Source organism: Hippocampus guttulatus, chromosome 17, assembly GCF_054856545.1.
Source record: "Hippocampus guttulatus isolate MCC_2025c chromosome 17, RoL_Hgut_1.0, whole genome shotgun sequence".
NCBI classification, from domain to species: Eukaryota; Metazoa; Chordata; class Actinopteri; order Syngnathiformes; family Syngnathidae; genus Hippocampus; species Hippocampus guttulatus.
Genome location: NC_141277.1, coordinates 6947607 through 6971326, shown reverse-complemented (window position 1 = coordinate 6971326; position 23720 = coordinate 6947607). Strand labels below are relative to the sequence as shown.

Here is a 23720-nt window from a genome sequence, read left to right as displayed (position 1 = left end):
TAACAGCAAAAGACAAAACTCAAGGCCAGACTGCTACATCGTGTTATGGGGCCCACAAAAGAAAATAAAGTGCGTCCACTTTAGTACTGGATAATTCAACTGATTCAAATCAACTTTGCAATGTAGTAGAATACAATTTGCAAACTGCAAAGCTGCAATTTCCAACAATAATAACTGTTGGTCAACAGGCTTTAATTGTTACATACATGTACAGTATATTTTATTAAGGTATTAATATAGTGTCTGCAAAATCAAATAATTTTTTGTGTAATCTAACTTGCCCTTTGCAGGTGACACTCAAGGACGAGGTGCCGCTGGTACGTGATGCGAATATCTGAATAGCATTGAGAGCCAACTAAAACAAACGATGAGGATTGGAAAAGGGGAAAAATATATATATATACAGTACATATATAAAATGTACAAATGAGTTGCTGCAGTTGATTAAATAAATATAGTAACTATGATAAGTGAGAATTAACCTAGGCATTCATGGGTCAGAGTGGGAGTCAATTCTAAATACTCTTTATATACACACTTTGGAGGAGACTATATAAAGACCATTTATCACCAAATTTTGAATTGGGGATTGATTCATTGCCAAAAGGGGTGGCAACTGGTAGGGGGTCAAGGCATTTGGTCATTGCCACCCTGTAAAACCACCGATGCCCACAAGGGGCAGGATAGCCCCATACAGCAGGTATGGCACGCACACAAGAACTAGTGAGCAGAAAAGGAACAAAAAGTGGCTCCTACCTTGCATGAGCATCAGTTGGATGGTCTGCACGAGTAGCCTCAGCCTGATGTCGTCCATGCTCGCTCTTGTCTCGTTTGCAGTTGGGAGCGCAGCCAAATGAAACTTTTGCGAGAGTTTGTCCAGAGAAAGCCTTGCCTGAGCAACAATGCCTCCGCCTCGCACAACTACCGGTATATACCATGAAAACTGTCACCATGGCCGCATCACAAAGCCTCTCTCTCCAAAGCCTTTAAAACGGACGACGCCGGCGGTGCATACGCGGCAAAAGCTTTTTTATTCCTTTATATTGATCAGGGCAATTTGTTTCACAAACATTCAAAACCGTGCCAATTTGACGGCACGTCGCATATAATCAGCAGCTCAAAGATGGTTGGATTTTAAAATGACAACCATTAAATTGGGTTGACTTCAGTGGGGTTACGATGCGATTCAGAATGGTGCGGCTCATGCAAAATGCGACTTGTGATTTTACGTACATATGAATGAACTCGTTCACACTATCAATGTGTCATTTCCTTCAAAGACTCAAACTACAGACGATTCGATTTAGAAATATTCTTTTGCCAAAACACATTTCCTGTTTAAACCTGAAAAAATGTGGACTTATAAACATCAATCTGTTTTCCTTCCTTTTTTTTTTTTTAATCTTCCTGTTCGTACCCATTGGCCATCTTAACGACAGATAGCCCTTGTTTTGGCTCGGAGTATGGAGAGATGGGATTCCGCTGCTGCTCAGTGGAAGGGCGATCCATTCCAGTGCGATGCGGAGTCGCAAGCCTATCAGCATCACAACGTACAGTACGCACTGATAAAAATGTATCGACAGTGGTTTTCAAGGTCCCAGTTGAAACGTGATTTTAATAATGTTCTAGTGGCAAATAAAAAAAGCAATACAAAGATGTATGTACAAATGTTTTCAAAGTCTCGTATCCATGATGTGATTTGACACAAATGGCAGGGGATAGTTATCTGGCACCTGGAAGCTTTCTTGTATCAGTCCAGAAAGCACAGATTAGTCAGTCATGGGTCCTGCAAACAAATACGTTCTGATATTGTGCCCTAATTGAAGCGCTGTGCTGACAAAGACGCACAAGAGGTTTGAGAGTCTTACTGTTTGTGAGCGCGTACGTGTGTGTGCCAGTCAGCTCAACTGAGGATGCCGCCTCGTACGTGTCCGCTGTCGCTCAGCCCGTGCTCGATGAGTTTGATGTCTTCCAAGTCGTCTTTAATGACGCTGATCAGGTGACTCAAACCGTCCTGCTGTTGCTTTAGATGCTAAAGGTGATTTGAGACAAAATAAAACAAAACACTTGGTTAACCTTGAACACCGCTCCCTCAGACAGTTGGAAAACGGAACCGTTTTTTTTTTCAAGCGCTTACTTGTCTGATTTCTCGGAGGAGATCCGCATCGACGTTGTAGCGCTCCTCCGACCGCACGGCCCCGAAGTGGTTCTGCATGCGGATTTGGGACATCAGCTCGTTCAAGCGACCCTGGCGAACGAAACGTATGTCCAAAATAAAAATAAAAAACAGGTGATACATCTCGACTGAGGGAACAGCTTGGTATGTTTGGGAGGAAACAAGTTTAGTCTAGGTTGGACAAGCGAATTTTTGCAGACTTAAGTCCTTTTCACACTGCACTTATTTTTCTTGGTGTTCACTACGAGGCAAGACGCTCCGCTTGCATGAAAAAGCCAACGAGTTCAAGCTTGGCTGTACGCTCACCTTGAACTGCGTGGGGGCGTTGAGTTCCGACTGAATGGTGTCAAGCTGCACCCTGAGGTGCTCCTCATCCACCTGGATGGCATAGCCGCTCTTCCTCTGGATCTCCTGTTTGATTAGCACCTGTGAAGAACAAAGAGAGGGGCCGTGACGAGAGCGCAGAAAGAGAAAAGACGAGTTTGACGGACAGGACGGCAGCGGCGCAGCGTACCTGCAGCACGCGGTGAGAGAGGTCCATCAGCTTCCTCTTGTATTGGGCGATCTTGGCCACGGTGGTCGCCTGGTTTTTCTGGAGCTCGCTGATGTCGTTGGAGACAATCTGCAAAGTCCACAGAATCGTCAGTAGACCCAAGAATGATCAAGCAGACCGAGATGCTGATGGAATATTAAGGCACGGCATAGTCAGTGCCCCATGTTTGTCCAGTACTCAGATGGGAAGAAACTGAGGAAACGCAAGCATGCACGCTTCTGGGTATGTGGCGATGGTTGCCGAGAGTTTCCGAAGGAGGACCAGAGGCGGGAATGTGGCAAGAAAAGACTCGCTTTATAACATACTTCCTGCCATCTGGGGGGAACCCACCCAGTCAGAGCAATTTGATCAGCTACATTCCGATCACATTACTGTCTATGAGGTCAAATGGCTCAAGAATCATCGGCTCTCTCCACACATGAAGATTTTTGGTCATAAATACTCAAGAGTACCCAAAAAGATTACATTTCAATCACAATAGTGAGGGGGGGTGGGGGGGGGATTGCAGTGACCATACATTGTTTTTCAAAATGATTGTACCCCTACTCAATGGTGTTCACTCACATCCACTCTGGTCTGATGCTGTTTGGTCATCTGCTCCTGGATCTGAAGTCGACGAAGCAGCTCTTTAAAGCCCACCATGGGCACTGGGATCAACCTGAGGTGGAGGGGGGGGGGGGTCATTTCAGCACCGTGGGTTGTACAGTAAATGAGCACAAACAGCTGCAAAGTTACTCACTTCTCCGGGTCAGGGTTGTCGACCTTCGCCTGCTCCCAGATGATGGGATCCACCCCTGATGGGGACAAATATTCTCTCTGAGTCATTGTAAAAGCAACTGGCGGAAGGGGGCATGCGCGCGCTCACCTGCTGGCGCGTTTTGGAGAAGCTGCTTGAGCTGTGCGGGCGATAGCTCAGTGCGCGTGACCGACATGGCCACGCCCAGCTGCATCAGCTGAGCCTTGATGTTGGCCTGCTCCAGGTACGTGAAGAGAGTGGAGGCGGGAATGCGCTTGGACGTGCCGTTCGGGGAGCGCTCCACCACGTAAATGATCACCTCTGTCCTAAGAGACGTCCACAAAGAATTGATATCATCTTAGGTGACCACAAGAGGTGCAAAGATTCATCGACAACTAGTCCATTATAAAATTAATTATGAGTCATTTTGAGAATCGACGAACTGTTTAGACATCTTCAAATTGTAAGACTTTCAGCCTGTGTGTGTGTGTGTGTGTGTGTGTGTGTGTGTGTGTGTGTGTGTGTGTGTGGGACGTACTGGTCGCTGGGCAGAGACTTGACGCCGTCCACATTGACACTGAGCGTCTGGTTGCTTCCCAGAACCTTGTGGAGCGACTCCACCAGCAGCTGCTGCTGCACTCGCACGTCCGCCTCCTTCTTGTTGAGGACCAAGACCACCAGGCCATCCTCATCCTTGCTGATGGGCACGCAACTGTAGCCCACAGCCTGGCAGGCACAATGGACAGTGAACAGCAATCCCATTTCCAATTCAAATAATCACTTCCGTTTTTTTTTTGTTTGTTTTTTTGTAGAACCATTTTCATGAAACCACAAGATGTCACCCAAAAACTAGCTAAGTTGTAACCGGTGTTGAGGAAGTACAATGTTGACTAGCTATATTCTCAGTGCAAAATCTTTTGACTTGATTACAATGACTTATTAATCAATTGTTCTTTTTAATGTGTTTTTCAATTACTATCGTTAGTAGTCGTAGTTTACTGAATGAATTATTATTTTGCATTAAAGTATGGTAACAATTATTTTAAAAAGTGTGTTTTGTTATCTTCAAATGTGTTTAAAGTCTGTGGGAAGGTTAAAACTATATATTAAAAAAAATATGTTTTTAATACCGTCTTTCTATCGCGCGGATGGGTAAAAAAACAAACAAAGTTATCAGTAAGAGTGGCAACATAAGATGGCTGCCCTCTGGGTTCAGGCACAAGTTAATAGTCCATTCACATAGAAGTCAATGCCTGGCCCCCAAAACATTGCTTTTGTATTAATTGATCTAATTCTCAACAAGCCAGTGCTACCTTGAACCTGCAGAAGGGGTTCTCCTGGTTGAAGTCCACGGGGGCGTTATTGTTGCTGAAGTAGCCCTTGCCCGTGCCCCAGTAGGCCTGCAGCTGGTTCCATTTGGCCAGAATGGAGTCGCGCTCGTCCCCCAGCAAGGTGGGCGCCGACAAAGCAGTCACCTGCTGGTACAACTGATTGGGCTGAGGTTGCTGCTGGGCGGGCTGACCAAACAAGCCTCCTGGAAAGACACAAGCAGATCAGCGCTGTTGAATAAAAGTAATAGAAGTGTATTTTTAAAAAAAAGGCATCACCCAGGAAATCAAAGTGGTTTTTACCATCCTTGTTTTGGCATATTAGGTTGGAGAGCATGGTGAAATATGTGGTCAGCATATCTGCCTCAGTGTTACAGAGGTCAAGGATCATGGCTCACCCTGCTGCTGCTGAGTGGACTGGAGATTAAATCCACCGAAGCCACCCAGACTGGTTGTTCCTAGTCCAGTTCCGAATCCAGTGGTGCCGGCAGCTGTTCCGGTACCAAGGCCAGAAGTGAAACCAAAGCCTTTGTTTTGAGTGTTGCCGAACAGACCTCCTAAGAACACAAAAGAATGCAGAGAAAAAATGCGGCAGTCAATGTTCCATTTCAAAACAAAACAGGGAAAACCATACCACGCTGAATGCATCACATTTATTTTTTGAAACGCAAGCCACAGGAAGGAAACAGATTTTCTCAAGCGAGAGACTCAACGCAGAAAGAAAACAGGCTGCAGAAACCAAACGAAAACTTCTCTGGCGCCTCCATCCACTTACCCGTGGTGCTTGAAGAAGGCGCAAAGCTAAACGTGGACCCTGGTGCCGCAGCGCTTGTTGTGGTTGTGCCAAAGCCACCAAAAGTGCCTGAGAATCCCACGCCGAAAAAAAATAAAATGAAAAAATAAATAATCATGAATCAGTTATGTATCAGTTACTAATGGTGTTTGATATGTATGGGGAATGAAAAGATGCCCTGAACAAACAAAAACAACACAAGGAATGATATGAATAAGCACGACACCACACAGGCATGACACGCAGATGTTTGTTTTCTCCACACGACTCAAATCACTCACAAGGTTTCATCTACCTGTACTAGCCAGGCTATTGCCAAAATTGAAACCAGTGCCAGCGGTGGACGCTGCGCCAAAGCAGCCCGCGTTAAAGCCCACAGCAGTTGCCGCCGGGTTGGCATTTAAGCCAAAACCCCCAAAACTAAACCCACCAGCCGCGGTGCCTCCGGTTCCCAGCCCCCCAAATCCTACGGGCCGTCAAAGGTAAGCAGTGAGAGGGAGAGAACGACACGGTTGGGAGTTAAAATGACAAGTGTTAATATAAAGATAAGATAAAGAAGAGAATTGACTAAAACAGGAATAGCAACGTACCCGTGTTGGTGGACCCAAAGGAAAATCCTGTAGCTGGTGCAGCAGCGGTGGTTGTCGCCGTGCCGAAACTCGGAGCTGTGAGAGCTAAAACCAGAATGTATTTCCAAATTGTATTACAACTTTGTGATCACAACGGTGCACACAGGCGTTTATGAGAAGAAGAGGAGGCTTACTGCCAAATCCAGAGGCAGCTGTGGTGGTGGTCGCGGGGGTGCCAAAGCCAAAAGCTGTCGATGCTGTGGTCTTTGCACCAAACGAACCGAATGTAAACCCAGTTGTACCTTCACAACAAAAAGACATTAAAATATCATAAATAAGTCAAGTTATTTATGTTAAAAGTTTGGCCATTCCACAATGAAACCCATTGAGGCATATCTTTCATGCCGTTAGCCACAACAGCAACACAGTTGTTGACAAAGTATATGTTGTTCCACCGAGGGCTGCTTTAATAAAAACAACATTGGTTGTGTTTGGAATTATTCAATCATTACCTACACTTTCATCGCTGTTGAGAACCATCACACATTCTCGGTATGGCAATCTCAAATTACATATTTTGGGCGAACGTATCATTCGTTATTCACTGAAAAACCACCTGTGTGTTTTTGTGAGGACACCAAGGCAATCATATTTGTACAATACAATCATTTTAAAACGATACTGTCTTATTGTAATCTAATTTGTTTAATTTCGTTGTTTAGCTACGTTGAAATCACGCGACAGCAATGACGTGATGACGGCGCGTCCAAAGTAGTAATCAAAGATTATTTTCTCATTTTTTATTTATTGTGCGTTAACTAGATATTGTTGTCCCATTCTGAAAATTATTGTGCATCGTTAGTGATTGAGGAGCACAGAATGACTAAAGAATTCCGAACTGTGACTTCACTTGAGGTTTATCGTTAGCCGGCTATGGAGAAGTGCATCTTGTCATGAGGGTAAACCATGCCTTAGCGTTCCCGAGTGAAACCGGGGCTTAAAAATACGGGTGGAGCACAATCAAAAAAAAAATCATAATGAATTAGTAATTATCGCATTGAGTTTGGTAATAAAACACACTTACTCGCTGTAGGATTTGAAGGCGCTCCACTGCCAAAATTGAACGCCATGATGAGCGCCGTCACTGGATTCTTCTTCTCCTTTTTGTCGCTGTACTGCTTCTCAACCAACAGGAAGGTGTATTACCGCCACCTTTAGGCTAAACTTGGTGTGGAATGAAATAAATTCCTTTGGCACGTTCTCAAAAGATTTCCAGTTAGTTACTTATTTTTATGATAAAACGTTTCATTTTCAAAATATTGGACGTCACAGTGTGATCATTAACAGAAAGACATCACAAACAATGACGTCATAGTATCCTCAGCCAGGATAAATATATCTTTTTAAATGCACCATTCTATTTATGTAACAAATGACATCGCAACATTCTGTGTATGTGCCCTAAGTACAGCATCACGGAGAAAGTATGGAAAAATACATGTACGTGCTTGTGCTTCATTACACACAACACCATTGCACTGTCAGATGCGGGAAGCCATTTTCAAAGGTCCTCTGGAGATGATTCTGCATTTCAAATAAATCCACAGAGACTGTCAAGAAGAGCATGGACTGTCCTGACTTGTCACACCTGATGGATGCTCGGAGTGGCAACAGCAAAGTCAGCGCTTGCAAACACATACTGGAGGCAAACAGCACGATAATGAGCCTGCATGCTGGAAACAACACTCATGTGTAAGCATGCATTAATGAGGCTACAGGGACTCTATTGTTTGTATGTTAGATATCAACACAGGTTCCCTAAACACAGTAACAGACAAGGCTCTGAGAATATTATTTTATTAAACACATAAAAACATTACAAAATGTAGCCAGTATACTAGATGTGTAATTACAAGTCAAAAATGATAAGTATTAGCAAAAAAAAAAAAAAGTGCCTGAGCTTCCTCTCAAAATGCATAGAATTAGACAACCAAGCAAATATTTTCGATGCTTTGGGCTTTTTTTATACCAATATTAGAATGTCAAATATGTGCATTGGCTCAGTATATGTTGGGAAATACCGTTCTAGCCTTTAAAGTTCTGGAAGATCTCGGCAGCATCCAGCCAGGTCCTGAAGCAGGCCAGGCCTCTGTCTCGGATCTGCTTGCGGCCTTTGTCCGTGATCATGTCACCGTTCTCCTTCACAATCACAAGCTTGGGCACAGCCGTGATACTGTAGCGCTTTAGCAACTCGCTGCAACGACAACAAAATCGCATCAGTGAGCTTCTTATGAATGTTCTTTTTTGTTGTCTTTTTGTGATGGCAAAGATAGATCAATAGGGGTGTAGGTGTGTGTGTGAAGACAGCTGGGATAAGCTTCAGCACGTCCTGCGACCCTTGTGAGGATCAGAAGATGGATGGATGGATGGATGGATGATTTAAAACTTGGGGAACCTGTAGGACATCCTTGTCAGGAATACCACAATTATAATAACGATGAGGTAGAATATGGGGCTGTATAAACAGTGGCTGCACAAGAAGGATTTGCAGTGAGTGTTTGAGTTTAGGATTAAGAAACCGAAGGTGACCTCCATAAGGCTTTGAGTGACATTTAACACAAATTAAAATGACAAATGAATAAATGACTTCGAAATTTGAATTTCCTCTCGAGGTATGCTATTATGGACTGTGTGTTTGATACTGACTGCTTGTAATCGTCCGTCCAGGGCAGTGCCAGCCAGTCGCCGTGCATGTCGTGGTAGTACTCCACCATGTCCTCAGTGGACTTGTCCGATGACACGAAGACCACTTCGAACTGCGCGGGGGGGTCGCCCTCCTCCACCAGCTCCGTGTAGAAGTCGCACAACACCGGCGTGAAGTCGCGGCACGGCGGACACCATCCGGCCGAGAAGTAGATGCCCACCACCTTGTTCCTCAGCGCTTCCTCGGGCTCCACGAAATCGCCGTCTTTGTTGAGCAGAGTCCGGCCGGCGAACACTTCCACCATTGCTGCTTTTCAAACTCGCCCCCTTTTACTTTTCTTTCAAGTACTTATGAACATGGCTCTTCGAGGAAGAAGCTTCAACGTCATGTTTATCTCCTGAGCCAGCTAACCTCCCTTTAATCGCACATCGACCAATGGGAGCTTGAGGAAGTAGTGACGTCACGAATCAGACATGTTTTTCAGTGCGAAGATGCATTCAATCGCAGAGGGAAAGCGTCGGCACTTTAGCTTTCATCGACGTTTACAGACCATTCATCTTCGAACTGTATTTGGATACACTAGCCAGTTTATCTTTTAATTGTAGTTGAGGCAACTTAATCGTTATGAAATATAATTCAAAAGCATCTTTTTGGCATTATTCGTAATATTTGACTGTCTATTTTTAAAAGAATGTACTTTTTGTCATGTTTTATATCCTAATAATCTTCTTTTTAAATCCACATGTATGTACATATTAATAAAAATGTAACTAGTTTTTAAATGTTTTTTTTTTATCCTTTACTTTTTGCAAAACAATGTGTGCAGTAACGTCATTTACCCGCTTGATGGACGTAAAGTATCCTCTCAACTCTCACAATTCCTGCCCGAACAGGAAAAATATTGTCTTTTATTAAGACCTCATGGTGTAAAAGATAGTTTTTATTTTGAACATCAAAATAGAAGCAAAACAGATATCTGCGTATTTGCTAAATAAAAGCACAACTCTCTTCCAACATTGCTTGTGTTTTTCCTTCCCTTGCACCCAAATGGACTGGGAGGTCACTTGGGAAGAGCCGAGGGGGCCAGCTCTTCCTTCCTTCTTTCGCCGTCGTCGTCGTCGTCTGCTTTCCATTTGAGGAGCGTAACGCCGTGACGGAAGACTGTTCGCTTTCCCAAAGCATTTCAACAACATGACCTCCAATTCCAGCTTATCCAGCATGCGGCGACTAGTGGAGCAGCTGAAGCTGGAGGCCAGCGTGGAGAGGATCAAGGTACCGGACGGGAAACATATTTAATGGAAATAGAAATTGTAAGGGGTGGGGCATTCATAAGTCAAGGGACTATTTATTAAATATACCACAATCTGATTGGTTTTCAGGTTATTGGCAAGACACAGCAGCTTGACAACAATAAAGAGTATCATGTGTGACACAAAAAGTTCACATTCGGAATTGCTTGGATTGCCTGTTGCTAAGTAGAATTAATTGGGCTCAATCATAACTGCCCCATTGGCCAGTTTGATTGAGAACGTTTTTCTTAGATATCAAACTGGGGGGATAAAACGACATAAATTAAGATAAAATAAGAACAAATTCGATTTTCGCCCATTGCAATACGTATACATAAATATATTAAGACAATGTAATGATGATAAATGCAGGTGTCGCAGGCAGCTGCGGAGCTGCAGCAGTTTTGTCTTCAGAACGCAGGCAGGGACGCTTTGCTGGTGGGCGTCCCCGCAGGAAGCAACCCCTTCCGAGAGCCGCGGTCCTGCACGGTGGTGTGACGTCTGCTGTGAGAGGAACATTGTCCACTCGGAAGGAACGCCGGGCTGCATTGGAAGCATCATCGCAGTTGGAATGTTAACAAACAACAACAACAATAGCAACAACAGCAAAACCACTGCCCATTTTGCAGTGGGAGAAGGAACGTACAAGAGAAGCACTCGAAGGTCCCAAGATTGTATACATTTTTTTTAATATAAGATAAAAAAATATATATACTGTATTTTAATGACATTTTTTGCATGAAAAATTGTCTTAGCAAAAATAATACTCTGATAGTATTCAACGGTGATGGGTTATGCAAGGGTTTTTCGGAGGGATTAAATGCTTGTTGCTTGGCAGAATGCACTGGGCTGAATCCTAACTGCCCCTGTGAATTGCGATTATTTGCTTTTCATTGGACTGCAATGAATGCCAGATGTAGATGACTTGGACCTCTGCCAATGAAAAGTATCGCCATCTCAAACAAAAATGTAAACAAAACATTTCATAGGTTTTCATTTGTATCTCCAAATTGTTCCCTTGTTGGTGGGTTGAATTGGGACTCAAGAAAAAATGCTGTGAAGGCTAGTGAACATTTTGGCATTTGTTGGAGTAAATAAAAACTAAAAAACTTAAAGATATAAGCTTTTCATTGTCTTAATTTTAAAAATATTTTGGAGCTCGACACCGCCCGAATCAGGTATCGCCGAAACTCTGACGTGGACTTTTATTTTGACGACGTTGCTTGGATGCAGGCCCTAAATAAGCGGTCAGAATCTCACAGAATCATCGCTTCCTGATGCTCGGGCTAAGTTGGGCGCACAGCCAGACAGAGAGAGCGAGAGAGAGGAAACTGGCTCTTCCTGTTCAAAGCTCCACAGACGCTCAGAACATTTCACTCCATCTCAAACCACCTTTCCAGTCAATTTGCAAGCGGGTAGAAAATCATGGAAGTTAACAATTTTTACTCCTGAATTTTCACGTTAGTTATATTTTACCATGATAGGTGTATACAGTATTTGAATATCGAGTAGCTGCTTTGAAACAAACAAATGGGGTCAAATCCAAAAGAGATATTTTGCTTATCCTGAGTGTTATTACCCTTTCCTCGCTGGCTTTTGCCTCCTTCGGTCTCCTACTTTCCCTTAAAGAGAAAACTACAATTATGTAACGTATAATTAGTGAGGATAAGCGGCTCAGATAGTGAATGGATGGATAATTAATAATTTGAACCAAATTTATATACTGGTAAAAGGGTAGCGTTAGGGTTTGGTTATGGTTACCAAATAAAATTCTTTATTGCGAAATAAACAAACAGTACATCCAATCTTATATATGGTTAGTATTTTTTCCGCTTTAAGTCGAGTCACTTCATTAATATTATGATTGCCATATTCAAAGCAAAATCTAAACACGAAACAGCACATCAGTAACAGAGATGAAATAGCGCCATCTGCTGGGCAGTAAGCACATAACCGTTAATTTGACTTGAGTTGACCACCCACACCGCCTTCACTGCACACATCTTTACGAATATATTATTTTCAACATTTGTATGCTTACTCATTAAATTGACATTCAGGGTGTACGCGTGTAATATTTTATTCTTTAATTCTATTCAATTACATCTTATTAAACGAGGAGTTGGCAGTTTCCAAACTGCTAGCAAGATTTGATTGTAGCCTCACTTAGCTCCCCTCGGCCCCGCCTTGAGTCTCTCACCAAGGCCGTACCTTGGACGAAAACAAGGCGTTCTGAGCCAAAGTTGTTACATTGCAAGCATTACTTATTCATAATGAGTGTTGTGGTATTACCCTCAGGCACTGTCCAAGTCCTTATTTTAACAGTTGTTGCCAACCAAAGGTAAACAATAAAGTCAAGGAAACTGAGGCTGCTGAGCGGCTGAATGCAATGATTCTTTGCCAAAGATATGGAGATAGTGATCCCAGGCCCGGGCCGGAAATACACTGGCCATTCGGGAAAACTAACATATCTTTCCAGAAATTCCCGATGGCCACCCCGCCCTTGCTTTTATGTTTCGGTACAATCACCAAAGGGTTTATAATGGTTTGAATTACTTTCCATGGGAAGGAGCAACTTTTTTTGAATGCCAAAAAACAAAAAACCCCAAAAAAACAAGAGCACCTGCCACTGGATTGTTGAAAGGTGTGCTTGTTCTTTCTGTGAAAGTCTTTTAAAGTGTGGGCATGAAAGTGAGTGGGAGTGTCAGGTTACAGTTGACGCCCCTTTCTCTGCTCTATTCACACACAGTGAGTGCAACACACACTCTGGCCTGCTCGGCTTCCAAGGCCGCACATTCCCTAAATGAGGAACGTCGTGAACCACGAGGGCAGATTTTTGTCCTTCCTTGAAATTTCACACCCTCGATGACTACTTTGGCTCAAGCGAAGACGTCATGGCAAAAGTGGATGGACTCTATGTCGGAATATTAACAGGTACTTGCGCATACGACTACATTTGAATAATTCCATTCCTATTTTTCATCGTTGTTAAGGTTTCAAAGGAGGAAGAGTGAAAATTACTTTGTGGGCTTGGTAAATGAAAGGAAACGAGCAGGTCATTTAGCAGCTATGATTGAGCTGAGACACACACACACACACACGGGAGGGAATTATCGTAACAAGGCAACAACAGGTGCAATGCGATAAAAGCTGAAATCATAATGTATGTGTCCATATGCACGCATGTGTTTTGTGTGTGTGTGTGTGTGTGTGTGTGTGTGTGTGTGTGTGTGTGTGTGTGTGTGTGTGTGTGTGTGCTTGTGCCATACCCGCAGCGCTGGCCTTGTGTGAATTGTCCTTGGCCAACTGGAACGCCACCAGCGAGGCTGTCAATCAAACGGAGGCCCCTTGCCGTCGCCGTGGCAATGGAGACAACTGCACAGGTAGATAAGCTGGAAAGAGAGGGAGGAGAAATAATAAATTGATTGAGGTGACATATCAAGATGGGGGGGAAAGAAAAATAAATAAACAAATCGAAGATGTAATCATAGCTAATTAAAATCTAAATTGCCAATTAACCCGGAGCACAAAAAGATAAATGTAAATACAACACAGATCCTCACTATGAATCTATGAATGCTTGTGCATCCGTATTTGCCTAACTCCGAATGCTGCGTGACATTTTATTGTTGTTAATTAAGGATTTAGAAGCCTTCATATTTTGTCACATTTGAATGCGTGTACCACCACACCAACAGCGGCTTGAAGCTAAAATCAACACAGCTAAAATAAGCTAACCTTATCCAAGTCAAGAAGCTAAATGAAACAAAAATAAGCTAAACTATGATCCATCCATCCATCCATCTATCCATTTTCTGGGTACAGCCTGAACTGGTTTCGAGCCAATCGCAAGGCACGCATAGACAAGCAACCATTCGTGCTCACAATCACTCCGAGGGACAATTTAGAGTTCCCAATCAGCCTGCCATGCATGTTTTTGGGAATGTGGGAGGAAACTGGAGTACCCGGAGAAAACCCACGCGGAACATACAAACTCTAGACAGAAAGGCCGGAGCGGGAATCGAACCCTACACCATACGCACTGTGAGACAGGACGTGCTAAGTAGTTGTCCACTGTGCCGTCCTAAACTATGATAAATTAAATATAACCAAGCTAAAATAGGATACCAAGTTACGACTGGTTAAACTACGCTCAGGTAAGATGAGGTAACTCACTCCCCCAAAAATGAGAGCATAAAATCACAAGGAAACACTTTTCAACAAAAACACTATCAATTTTTTGACTCCTTCCTGAAAATAACCGCAAGGTTGTCTTGTGACGTTTCCAGTGGCCCCTTAAACTTCATAACTGGTTATGAACCTTTGCGTGTCTGTTGTCACTGAAGCTCTCTCATTGATGCCGCTGCGTTGTTTTACGAGCCAACATCCAAAGGTAATCTCATGGAAAAGTGTCATAAAGATAGCGAACCAAGAAGAAGAAATGGCTGATCAGTTCCGACCTTTAATGGCGACGGAAATGTTTCGCTCAACAAACGACAAGTGTACTTATTGAATCTTTAACCACCCCGTGCTTTTTCCTGCACTAATATCCCCTCCATAGCCTCCAGCCCCCCCACCCCTCCTCACCGAGGCCCCAGGATCATATTGCAATCTATTTATATAATTCGCTCATAACAGAAGGTGAGCTTTGAAGTCAAAGGAGTACATCTGACGTTTGCTAGAAGCAGGGGTGTGCAATCTTCGGCCCTTAAGCGGGGGTTTCAAAACTACTCACACTCGGTGGATAACTACAAATGGAGATACTTGGGTCAAAATATCAAAGTACATTGACGGAAGTACAGTAAAAGTAAAAAAGTTGAGTCAGTAAAAGTCAAACAGTACAGTAAGGTACAGATACCTGAATAATCTGGAAATATCAGTCTGTGTGTATTTAATTTGGTCTGCCATGCAATTTTACAAAAAAAAAACAAAAGAAAAATCCCCAAACAGTAACCACTCATCGCAACAAATCATATGTTATCATTTCCAGTGCCTACCACGGACACGGGACAGTGGAATGGACACTTTAGCAAGTGTCCACAAGAACTCAACCACTACTGCATCCACGGGGAGTGTCGCTTTGTTAAAGACCAAAAGGCGCCATCCTGCAGGTGAGGCGCAGGTTGTTCGGCGCGTTTGAATGATGCAATGGCTGTGTTGACATTCACGAACCGCATGAAAAGGACCGGCACTGACTGCCCATTTCCATTGCAATTGCATTAGTGGACATCCGATATATACTGCCGGTAGATTTTGATCCACTTTTGCAGAAAAATACGACGCACCGTCATGCAGAGTGGGTTTGGTGCGTGGGAATCTTCTATTGAGATAAAACCGTATTTTCATTAGGACTCCTGATACTATTAAATGTAGCCTTCTTTTTTCTTAAAAGGCTTAGGCCTCTCTTCCATCTCCTGGCTGGGCATTTTCTCCTTCCCAAAAACGTTTTTTATTTTCATTTTTTTAAACTCATTTTGCTAGCTCCTGGGTTTCATTTTAGCGGTAACCTATCATGTGACAGAGAAGCGCGCCTTGACCTGCGTCAAGAGTGACATATTGTAGACGGATATAACAGAGAATCTGGTAGTTTTTCAAAATAAAACATATTTGAGATTCTGAAATAAATAAAACGGAAGTAATGTAAGTTCTTTATTCTTCCTGTGCGGCTCGGTACTAAATGACCCGCGGACCGGTGGGTTGGGGACCCCTGGTTGAAACAACCAACTTCCTTTCGATGATTCCGATCTTCTAAGGGTCTTTGGTTCTTCAGGTGTCAGCGTGGCTACGTCGGCTCCAGATGCGAGTATGTGGACCTGGACTGGCAGAGAGGAGAGAGGAAGCAGATGATCATCGTCTGCGTCATCGTGGCACTTGTTGTCCTCATTCTTCTCCTTGTGTTCGTCTTTGTCTGTTCACAGTGAGTATCTGCCAATCCTTGGTAGTTGATAGTGATAGATACTCGGTTTTACATCTTGACAGGAGATGGAAAACCAAAGCTGAAGTTTCGGTTGTCACAGTTTATGGGCAATGCTTTCGGAAAATTGAAACCGCCACTCCCTTTAATTCCTGTGTTTTATTGCCATTTTATGACCAACTCCAAACATGAAGGCGCAAACGCGTGAGCAATTGTTTTGATTGCCCTTAGCTGGTTAGCTTGTTAGCAATATTGTGCATCAACCTGACAACAAGAGTTTTGGGGAAGTATTTGCTTCGCAGTTTAAGTGTAGCCTTGAAGATTCACGGCTGGGAACTAAGGATTGTCTTTGTGTTAGGCTTAAAGTTTAGCATTCGTGTTGTTTTGTAGGTTCTCACTCCAGCTAAGTTAACTAACCCTAACTAGCTAACTTGTACCCGGTGAGGCGGGTTCCCTTTTGCCATTGCTTTGAAATGCTTTAAACATGATATGTTTCCCGTCAGTCGCAGGTTAAGATGTTGCCGGAAAAGGGGACGGCGGCGGGAGGAACCGAGGAACGGGACTGAGAAACTCAAGATGATGGACACCAATGCGCATCCCTTAACGCCAGTCTCAGGGCAGCCTCGAACCAACAATGACGTTTGACGGGAGTGTTTGTGCTTCTCTACCTTTCTGGGAAACAACAGTTCAGATGTTGTCCTGTCGGATGCACAGGCGTGCTGAAGTCCGTCACTCTGGGCTGGTCCGAACTGAGTCCTTCCTAACGGTGAGAAATTTCTGGACATCATGGAGGACATTCAAATGGAAAGTCTACAAAGTCTGGGACCTTGAGAGAGAGAGAGAGAGAGAGACCCAAGAAGATACCTAGTTGGATTAAAGATAAACACAAGACAGAGATTATCTCTCACTGGAATATGCTGGATTTATTGAGAGAGCTACCGGCGGTTGCGGCCTGTTGACAGCCGCCAACGCTGGATCCCTGTATCGTATCATGGCTTTAATTATTTATTAACACTATCAATGCAAAGAGTCCTTCGCCACCAAACCCTAAAGTCACTCCTCACCTTAACCCAAAACGTTAAACCTGTCTCTTTAGTCTCTATATGGTGAACCTTAAGTCTAACTTAACTCCCCAAAACACGAGGCTAACGCTAACTTCAGCTCCTAAATTTATGGCTAACGGTAGTCACCAAAGTTAAACCTCAAGGCTAACCCTGTTTAGTTGCTAACCTCAGGCTAACTCCGTCACAAACACCAAACCTGAAGGCTAACCCCATCCCTTGTCCTTAACTGTCATAATTTATAGTTATCGTTACACCCTACATTGTCCTATTTTGGAGTTCATATTGGGACAAACACAAAAACCGCACAAGTGCTTTGAACTGCAGGCAGGCTAGCAAAGCAATCAATTTATACATCCGATTTCTATATCTTTCAGGCTCTGTTGTGCCTTCTTTCAGCTAGCTTTGACTTTCTATCCCCGCCACAATTTTTCCTTTGGAGGAAGGTTAAATATTTTGGAAAACCATGAGCAGTCTCTATTTAAGTGTTACACCACAAGCTACATTTTTGTTTTCAAGGTAGGGTGTGAGGGCTTTTCGGGTGGGGGACTCGTAAATGTGAAAAGATTGTGGACTCCAAAGTCCAAAGGAGGACAAGGAGGACTTGTTTGTGTATATTTGGACCCTGGAAGCATCTGAGCCCGAACAACCCAGCCAGTGTGTGGCTGAGAAGAAGATGGTCCGCTGTTGGTGAAGTTTGCTCACGTTTATTTATGTCTCATCTGCTTCCATTGAACTTTGTGTGCTATATTTTTATTCAAACCCTCACGAAATCCACCATATAACAGCCTAAATTAATTCTGCATCTGGTGTGGTGGCGCTTTTTTTCCCCCACATGCCAGTAAGATTGTGTACAAACACAATGACGCAGTTACAGTATCGTGATGGTATGCTGTAATATTACCAGCTGCAATTAGCAGCGTGATGCCGTAGGCGTTGACAAATTTCTGCGCTGTTGGCAGCCAGGTTTCACATTGCTGGCATTTATGTGATGAACAAATAATAATAAAATATGAACGCTGCTCCGAATATTTTCACCCTTCTACGTGACTATCACTATATTACACAAACCAAGCATAGTCATCTTTAAGAGGGGCAAAATATAGTATATGAAGTGTATTTTTGGACTCATGATCCCCCTTGTATAGAATTGCTAATTCTGGATGTCTAAAACAGTGGACCCTGACTAATTGAGTCTGATACAGATCGATAGTTACACCATAAAGGTCGTTGGATTATTCAATGATTAATCAATGGTCTCCTCAGTATGCATTGACCTAATTCCAGGTGACCTGCGTGTTTCTCTACCGGGCTGTGGAATGAAGGGGTGTGTCTGCTGCATCACCGATAAGAATGGCAGATAGCAGGCCTGGCGACATACACACAGTGAAGTGTCTTTCATGTCTTTTGAATATAAAATCTCTGAAAGTAACTCGAAGGAAGTAGTCCATCCCGGTGCCAGCCTCAGCGCTGTGTTATGTGTGTGTCGGTAGTCATGTAACCAGTTTAGAATACAATCAAGCTTGATTGTCGTTAGAACAATGAGACTCAGTTGGGCATCTCAGAATTTGAAATGTTGTCAAAAACACAAAAAGCATGCAATTATCAAAAAAGATACTTACTGTACATAACAGTGAGTGTCTGGGTGGGAGGAGTCTTCAATGATTCTGCCGGCGGGGGGGGGGGGGGGGGGGGGGTAATTACATCCATTCATCCACTCTGCTGTTGGCAGCACCTGCTGAAAACCCGAAGATTAAATTATTCTCTGATTATTTTTTTTTCCCAGTATTTAAAACAAAAAAAAGGTTCTGTGTTTAGCGGGGGTGGCAAATGCTCAATTTTCATAGAAAATGTATATTGGAGGTTTATCAGCATTTTCTGAAGAATTGTGGGGGGGTATAAAAATAAAATTCTGTGCATTTCAATAGTCGTCAGTGACACAGATTTTCACTACTTGTGGGTTGGCCTGGTTCCATTCCCCTGCGACTGGATAGTTTGAAGTTGCAATACCACCATTCACCACTAGATGGGAGATATGGCCAAGTTGCTCCTGCACTGAGTCTGAGACTGCTCTAGTCAATCCCGAGGGGTGCAGAGGGAAATGGAAAAAGACAGCTTAGTGTGTCTGTGTCCTTGTTAGTAATATGATATATTTTTGTGGTACTGCACACTGCACCCTAAGCATCCTATCAGTTTAACTTTCACAAAATATATACAGTATTTTAAAAATTGCCCATTCCTGCAATATATGAATGAACACCAATGATGAAGCAACACATGTAGACAGACAACAAAAATACTCACAGGCATTTATTCTTTATCCTTTCTCCTGTGGGTGGTTTGACACAAGACAGGGAAGTTGGCGATGTAGTGAGCTACCAACTAGCTCTGCCATAGCAGTCTGGAAAACAGATAACACTTTTCTTTGTTATGATAAATCACTCCCTTTTCTTAAATCAACCGATTTGAGTGTTGGGGTCGGGTTTAGCCACATAATTTAAACTCATATCAGAAAATAATTCTTAAGTACAGATACACTGTATGTGGGGGGGGGGGGTAGTAACTGTACTTGTTGAGTTACTTTCTTCTTCGCACTGCATGCAGTTAGGGCAATGTCGTTCCATTGGTTCATTCTGCGTTACACGTCAGTCAACTGATGCAGAGGGGACAATCTCATTTCTCTGTAGGAGAACAAAAGGTGAGCCAGAGTGCTGCGTCAAGACGGATGACGCTTGGTGGAGCTGTGTGAGACTACCGTGAGAGAATTTGTTTAACTGCTTGTGTGTGTGTGTGCGCGCGCGCGTTTGTGTGGTTGGCTGGTTAGCACGTCCGCCTCACAGTGCACTGGTGCAGGGTTGGAATTCAGCTCCGGGCTTCCTATGTGGAGTTTGCATGTTCTCCCCGTGCCTGCGTGGGTTTTCTCCGGGTACTCCGATTTCCTCCCACATTCCAAAAACATGCAACAGGGTTGATGAAACATTCCAAATTGTCCATAGGTGTGAGTGTGAGCGCAGATGGTTGTTCGGCTCTGTGTGCTCTGCGATTGTCTGGCAACTAGTGTGGGGGGGGGGGGGGGGGGGGCATCCTTTGCATGTGGGAATCGGAGTACAATGTCCATGGAATCGGCCGAGGAAGGCTCGGCGTGGAGCTTCAACGAGAGCGCCAACGCCACCGCCAACCGCTCCTGTAACGCGCACGTCCATGGGGACGACCTCGGGACCGAGCCGGGCTCGGACGGCGCCGTGGCGGTGCGTATCGTCATCTCGGTGGTCTATTCGCTGGTGTGCGCGCTGGGGCTGGTGGGCAACGTGCTGGTGCTCTACCTGATGAAAAGCAAGCACGCGTGGAAAAAGTCCTCCATCAACTTGTTCGTCACCAGCCTGGCGCTCACCGACTTCCAGTTCGTGCTCACGCTGCCCTTCTGGGCGGTGGAGAACGCGCTGGACTTCACGTGGCTCTTCGGGCGCGCCATGTGCAAGACGGTGTCCTACGTGACGGCCATGAACATGTACGCCAGCGTCTTCTTCCTCACCGCCATGAGCGTGGCGCGCTACAACTCCCTGGCGTCGGCGCTGCACGGCCGGCGCGGGGGTCGTCACTCGCGTCTCCTCCGGCTCTGGTTCGGGCGATGCGGCGCGGCGCGCTGCGTGGCCGCCTCCATCTGGGTGGCGGCTGCCTGCGCCGCGCTCCCCCACGTCGTCTTCTCCACCACGGTGCGCGTTTCCCCCGAGGAGGACTTGTGTTTGGTGAAATTCCCGGAAAGCGAGGGCACCGGCGTGCAACTCTGGTTGGGACTTTACCACTCGCAGAAGGTCCTCCTGGGCTTCGTGGCTCCTCTCGGCATCATCTCGGCGTGCTACCTGCTCCTTTTACGCTTCGTGGCGGCCAACAACGACGCCAACAGGTCGAGCGCAAAGAGACGCGCCAAGGTGACCAAGTCGGTCACTATCGTGGTGCTCTCCTTCTTTCTCTGCTGGCTGCCCAACCAGGCGCTGACGGCGTGGGGGATCCTCATCAAGCTCAACGTGGTCCAATTCACCTACGAGTACTACACCACGCAGGTGTACGTGTTCCCCGTGTCCGTGTGTTTGGCGCACTCCAACAGTTGTCTCAACCCGGTGCTCTACTGCCTGATGCGCCGCGAGTTCCGAAAGTCTCTCAAGAGACTCTTCCGTCGGATCACCTCGCCCGCGCTCACCACCGTCATCAGGCCCATCACCGGCACCACGAAGCCCGAGGCGGACGAACAGGGGCGCGGACAGCCTGCGGCGGCGCCCCAAGTCGGCTACCAGGACCCCCCCGCGGTGGTCTTCTACCCTCCGGGGGCGGCCATGTAGCCAGATACACGGCGCGCGACAGACCAGTGAGGTGGCAAAAATACTTGAGTACACTGAAAATAAAACAACGTTTTTTTAAAGTTAAAATAGCAATTTCAGTTGGAACAACTTTTATTAAGTTGTTTTTGCTTACACTAACTTTAAGTTGGGGGGCCGTACAAGGGACAGTTACTTCTGTAAAGCCTTTTTTTCTGTTGAAAATGCGCGAAAGCCAATTTTCACATGAGCAAAAATGAAAATATTTAATTGTATTGCCCAAGATAAAATTTAATTGAAGTTTGTTGCCTTGAAATTTTGAGTTCACCCAACTTTTTCTTTTTTTCCGGGCACCTGCAGACTCACATATTGGTTGATTTTTCAATGTCTGTGAATATTTTATTACTTTATTTATTCATTTAGTGGTCATAGAGGGTTTTGTGTTGGGGGTGGAAAAAAGGTCAACGCAAGACGGAGGGAAGCAAGTGTGCGGGATTAACTCAAAACAAAATGTATTTTTTGCACAATTCAAACAAAAACACAAACGAGTCATGTGGAATTAAAAAGAATACAAAATTAATATGAGTTTAAAAAGACACATCGGTAGAACCAACAAACAGCAAAAACAGATCATGACATTTGTTTATTGTTGCTTTTTTTGGGAGGGCGGGCTCAAACCAGATTTTCATGGAAAATCAGCAGCTTTATCAGCATTTTTGAATAATTGTTTGTGATATGTATATCCACCTTGTCAACAAGCTCACATCGTTTTCTGTTTGTCTGTATATGGACTGCTTGAAGTTAATTTATATTTTAAAATATATATATTTCCACAGTAAATGAAATAGCACCGTAACATATAAAAACATGACAAAACGTAACAAGCGAATGTAACGAAATAAACAGTTTTTAAAGTGTAATTATTGTACATCCTGAAGTATTCATTCATTGGTTGTATGCCTTTAAGGGGTGTGGCCTAGTGAGTGCCCTTCAGAGCGACAGTCAGCTCTGCCAGTTAGTCTACGTGTCAGCGTTTGGGTGAGAGTTGTGGCCTAACAGCAGGTGCTTGTGATTGTTGTCATTTTGGATTTGTGATTATGTCCGGATCAATAAAGAGCTGAAAATAGCATTGGCGGCTGCGCCTCTCCTTGCCCACGTGTGGGGCATTACAATACATTCATTGCACCGTGTTTTTTCACTTCACTTGAACTGCAGCATATCTGAAGGCTGCTCGTATCACGAATTTTGGCTTGGAACCTGAACTTTTTGTTGCAATTATTTACAATAAATAAAACAGAAATTGATTTGAGAAGATAAATGGAAAAAAAAAGATAAACTAGATAGATAGACATATCTAACCTATCTGTCTGTGTGCTTTACTGATATTTTAGGGATTTATTTGAAAAACAAAATTCGCAAATGAGGTAAAGAAGGTATATAAAAAAAGTAAAATTGAATACATTTTCAACAGTTCACTCTCAGGAAAATATTACAAAATTAATGCAACTCCAAAAAAAATAATAGCATATTAAAAAAAAACGATTCATGTTCATTTCTAATGTCATTATTTCAAATTCATTTGATTATTTAATCGGTATGATAAATAGCACATTTTACCGAAGAAAAACAAGAAGAAGGCGACAACGTCTCGCGAGATCTCGTCAAGTCACGCGTGATGATGCTTTGAAGTCCAAAGCTTGCTGTGACTTTCCCGCTTCGAAAGAAACCAAAGGTGGCATTTGGGGACTGATCTCACTGTCATCACAGACATGAATAATTTTCGTTTCATAATTCATGCGGATCATGTTTCAGATGTGTGAAGATGATAAAGAATACATCAATTGTCAATGCATAAGGAGACGAGAGGAAATTTACATCCGCTATGCTACTCTAATGTGATGGCAACTTTGCCTAGTCGCTAATGTGTTTCTGAGATGTAGTTAAAAAAAAAAAATCAATCAGGACGTGATTCCTCTTTTCGTCGCGCTTTAATTAATTTGGAATGGCTTGCGACAACATTGGGCGGAAAAGCGTGACAGTTTAGCGAGCGGATGAAAGCCACGGCGGATGACTCGCGGGCTCGCCGCCATTCAATCGGAAAGAGCTCGACGACGTTTTCAATCCCGTGCGCTGGTCTCATCACGTGGTACGCCGGCGTAAACGAACGCGAGGGGATGATGGTAGAGGGGCGGTTTTAAACACGCAACACAAACACACTATTGTGTGCTTTGCTACTGGGTAAAAATTTATTTCTGGCATTTATGAATTGTATTAATGATATGAA

General features: G+C 44.0%; 5 protein-coding genes across 7 annotated transcripts; 3 read left to right on the top strand and 2 right to left on the bottom strand.

The window, feature by feature from the left end:
* Positions 1-1595: 1595 nt before the first annotated feature.
* nup54 (nucleoporin 54) lies at positions 1596-7310 on the bottom strand. Of its 3 annotated transcripts, XM_086135955.1 has the most exons (16): positions 7240-7310; positions 6350-6457; positions 6177-6260; positions 5882-6052; positions 5569-5655; positions 5192-5350; positions 4779-4999; positions 4004-4191; positions 3595-3791; positions 3469-3523; positions 3294-3387; positions 2691-2798; positions 2483-2602; positions 2138-2248; positions 1869-2032; positions 1596-1786 (listed from the first exon to the last, which is right to left on the bottom strand). In XM_086135955.1, the coding sequence occupies exons 1-15, from the start codon at positions 7283-7285 to the stop codon at positions 1904-1906; spliced, it is 1878 nt and encodes a 625-aa protein (XP_085992081.1). In that variant the 5' UTR covers positions 7286-7310; the 3' UTR covers positions 1596-1786; positions 1869-1903. The 3 variants fall into 3 exon arrangements, with proteins under 3 accessions (XP_085992081.1, XP_085992082.1, XP_085992083.1); XM_086135956.1 differs by lacking the exon at positions 5882-6052; XM_086135957.1 differs by lacking the exons at positions 5569-5655; positions 5882-6052.
* Positions 7311-7996: 686 nt separating this feature from the next.
* Positions 7997-9280, bottom strand: nxnl2 (nucleoredoxin like 2). The gene is made up of 2 exons (XM_086135992.1): positions 8862-9280; positions 7997-8409 (listed from the first exon to the last, which is right to left on the bottom strand). The coding sequence occupies exons 1-2, from the start codon at positions 9161-9163 to the stop codon at positions 8241-8243; spliced, it is 471 nt and encodes a 156-aa protein (XP_085992118.1). The 5' UTR covers positions 9164-9280; the 3' UTR covers positions 7997-8240.
* Positions 9281-9907: 627 nt separating this feature from the next.
* Positions 9908-11263, top strand: gng10 (guanine nucleotide binding protein (G protein), gamma 10). The gene is made up of 2 exons (XM_086135925.1): positions 9908-10131; positions 10521-11263. The coding sequence occupies exons 1-2, from the start codon at positions 10051-10053 to the stop codon at positions 10644-10646; spliced, it is 207 nt and encodes a 68-aa protein (XP_085992051.1). The 5' UTR covers positions 9908-10050; the 3' UTR covers positions 10647-11263.
* Positions 11264-12912: 1649 nt separating this feature from the next.
* On the top strand, positions 12913-18152 carry btc (betacellulin, epidermal growth factor family member). Its single transcript, XM_086135807.1, has 5 exons — positions 12913-13082; positions 13424-13531; positions 15139-15259; positions 15919-16065; positions 16566-18152. The coding sequence occupies exons 1-5, from the start codon at positions 13043-13045 to the stop codon at positions 16705-16707; spliced, it is 558 nt and encodes a 185-aa protein (XP_085991933.1). The 5' UTR covers positions 12913-13042; the 3' UTR covers positions 16708-18152.
* Positions 18153-20233: 2081 nt separating this feature from the next.
* Positions 20234-22563, top strand: rxfp3 (relaxin family peptide receptor 3). Its single transcript, XM_086134984.1, has one exon. It carries the CDS (start codon positions 20234-20236, stop codon positions 21458-21460), a length of 1227 nt encoding a protein of 408 aa, XP_085991110.1. The 3' UTR covers positions 21461-22563.
* Positions 22564-23720: the final 1157 nt, after the last annotated feature.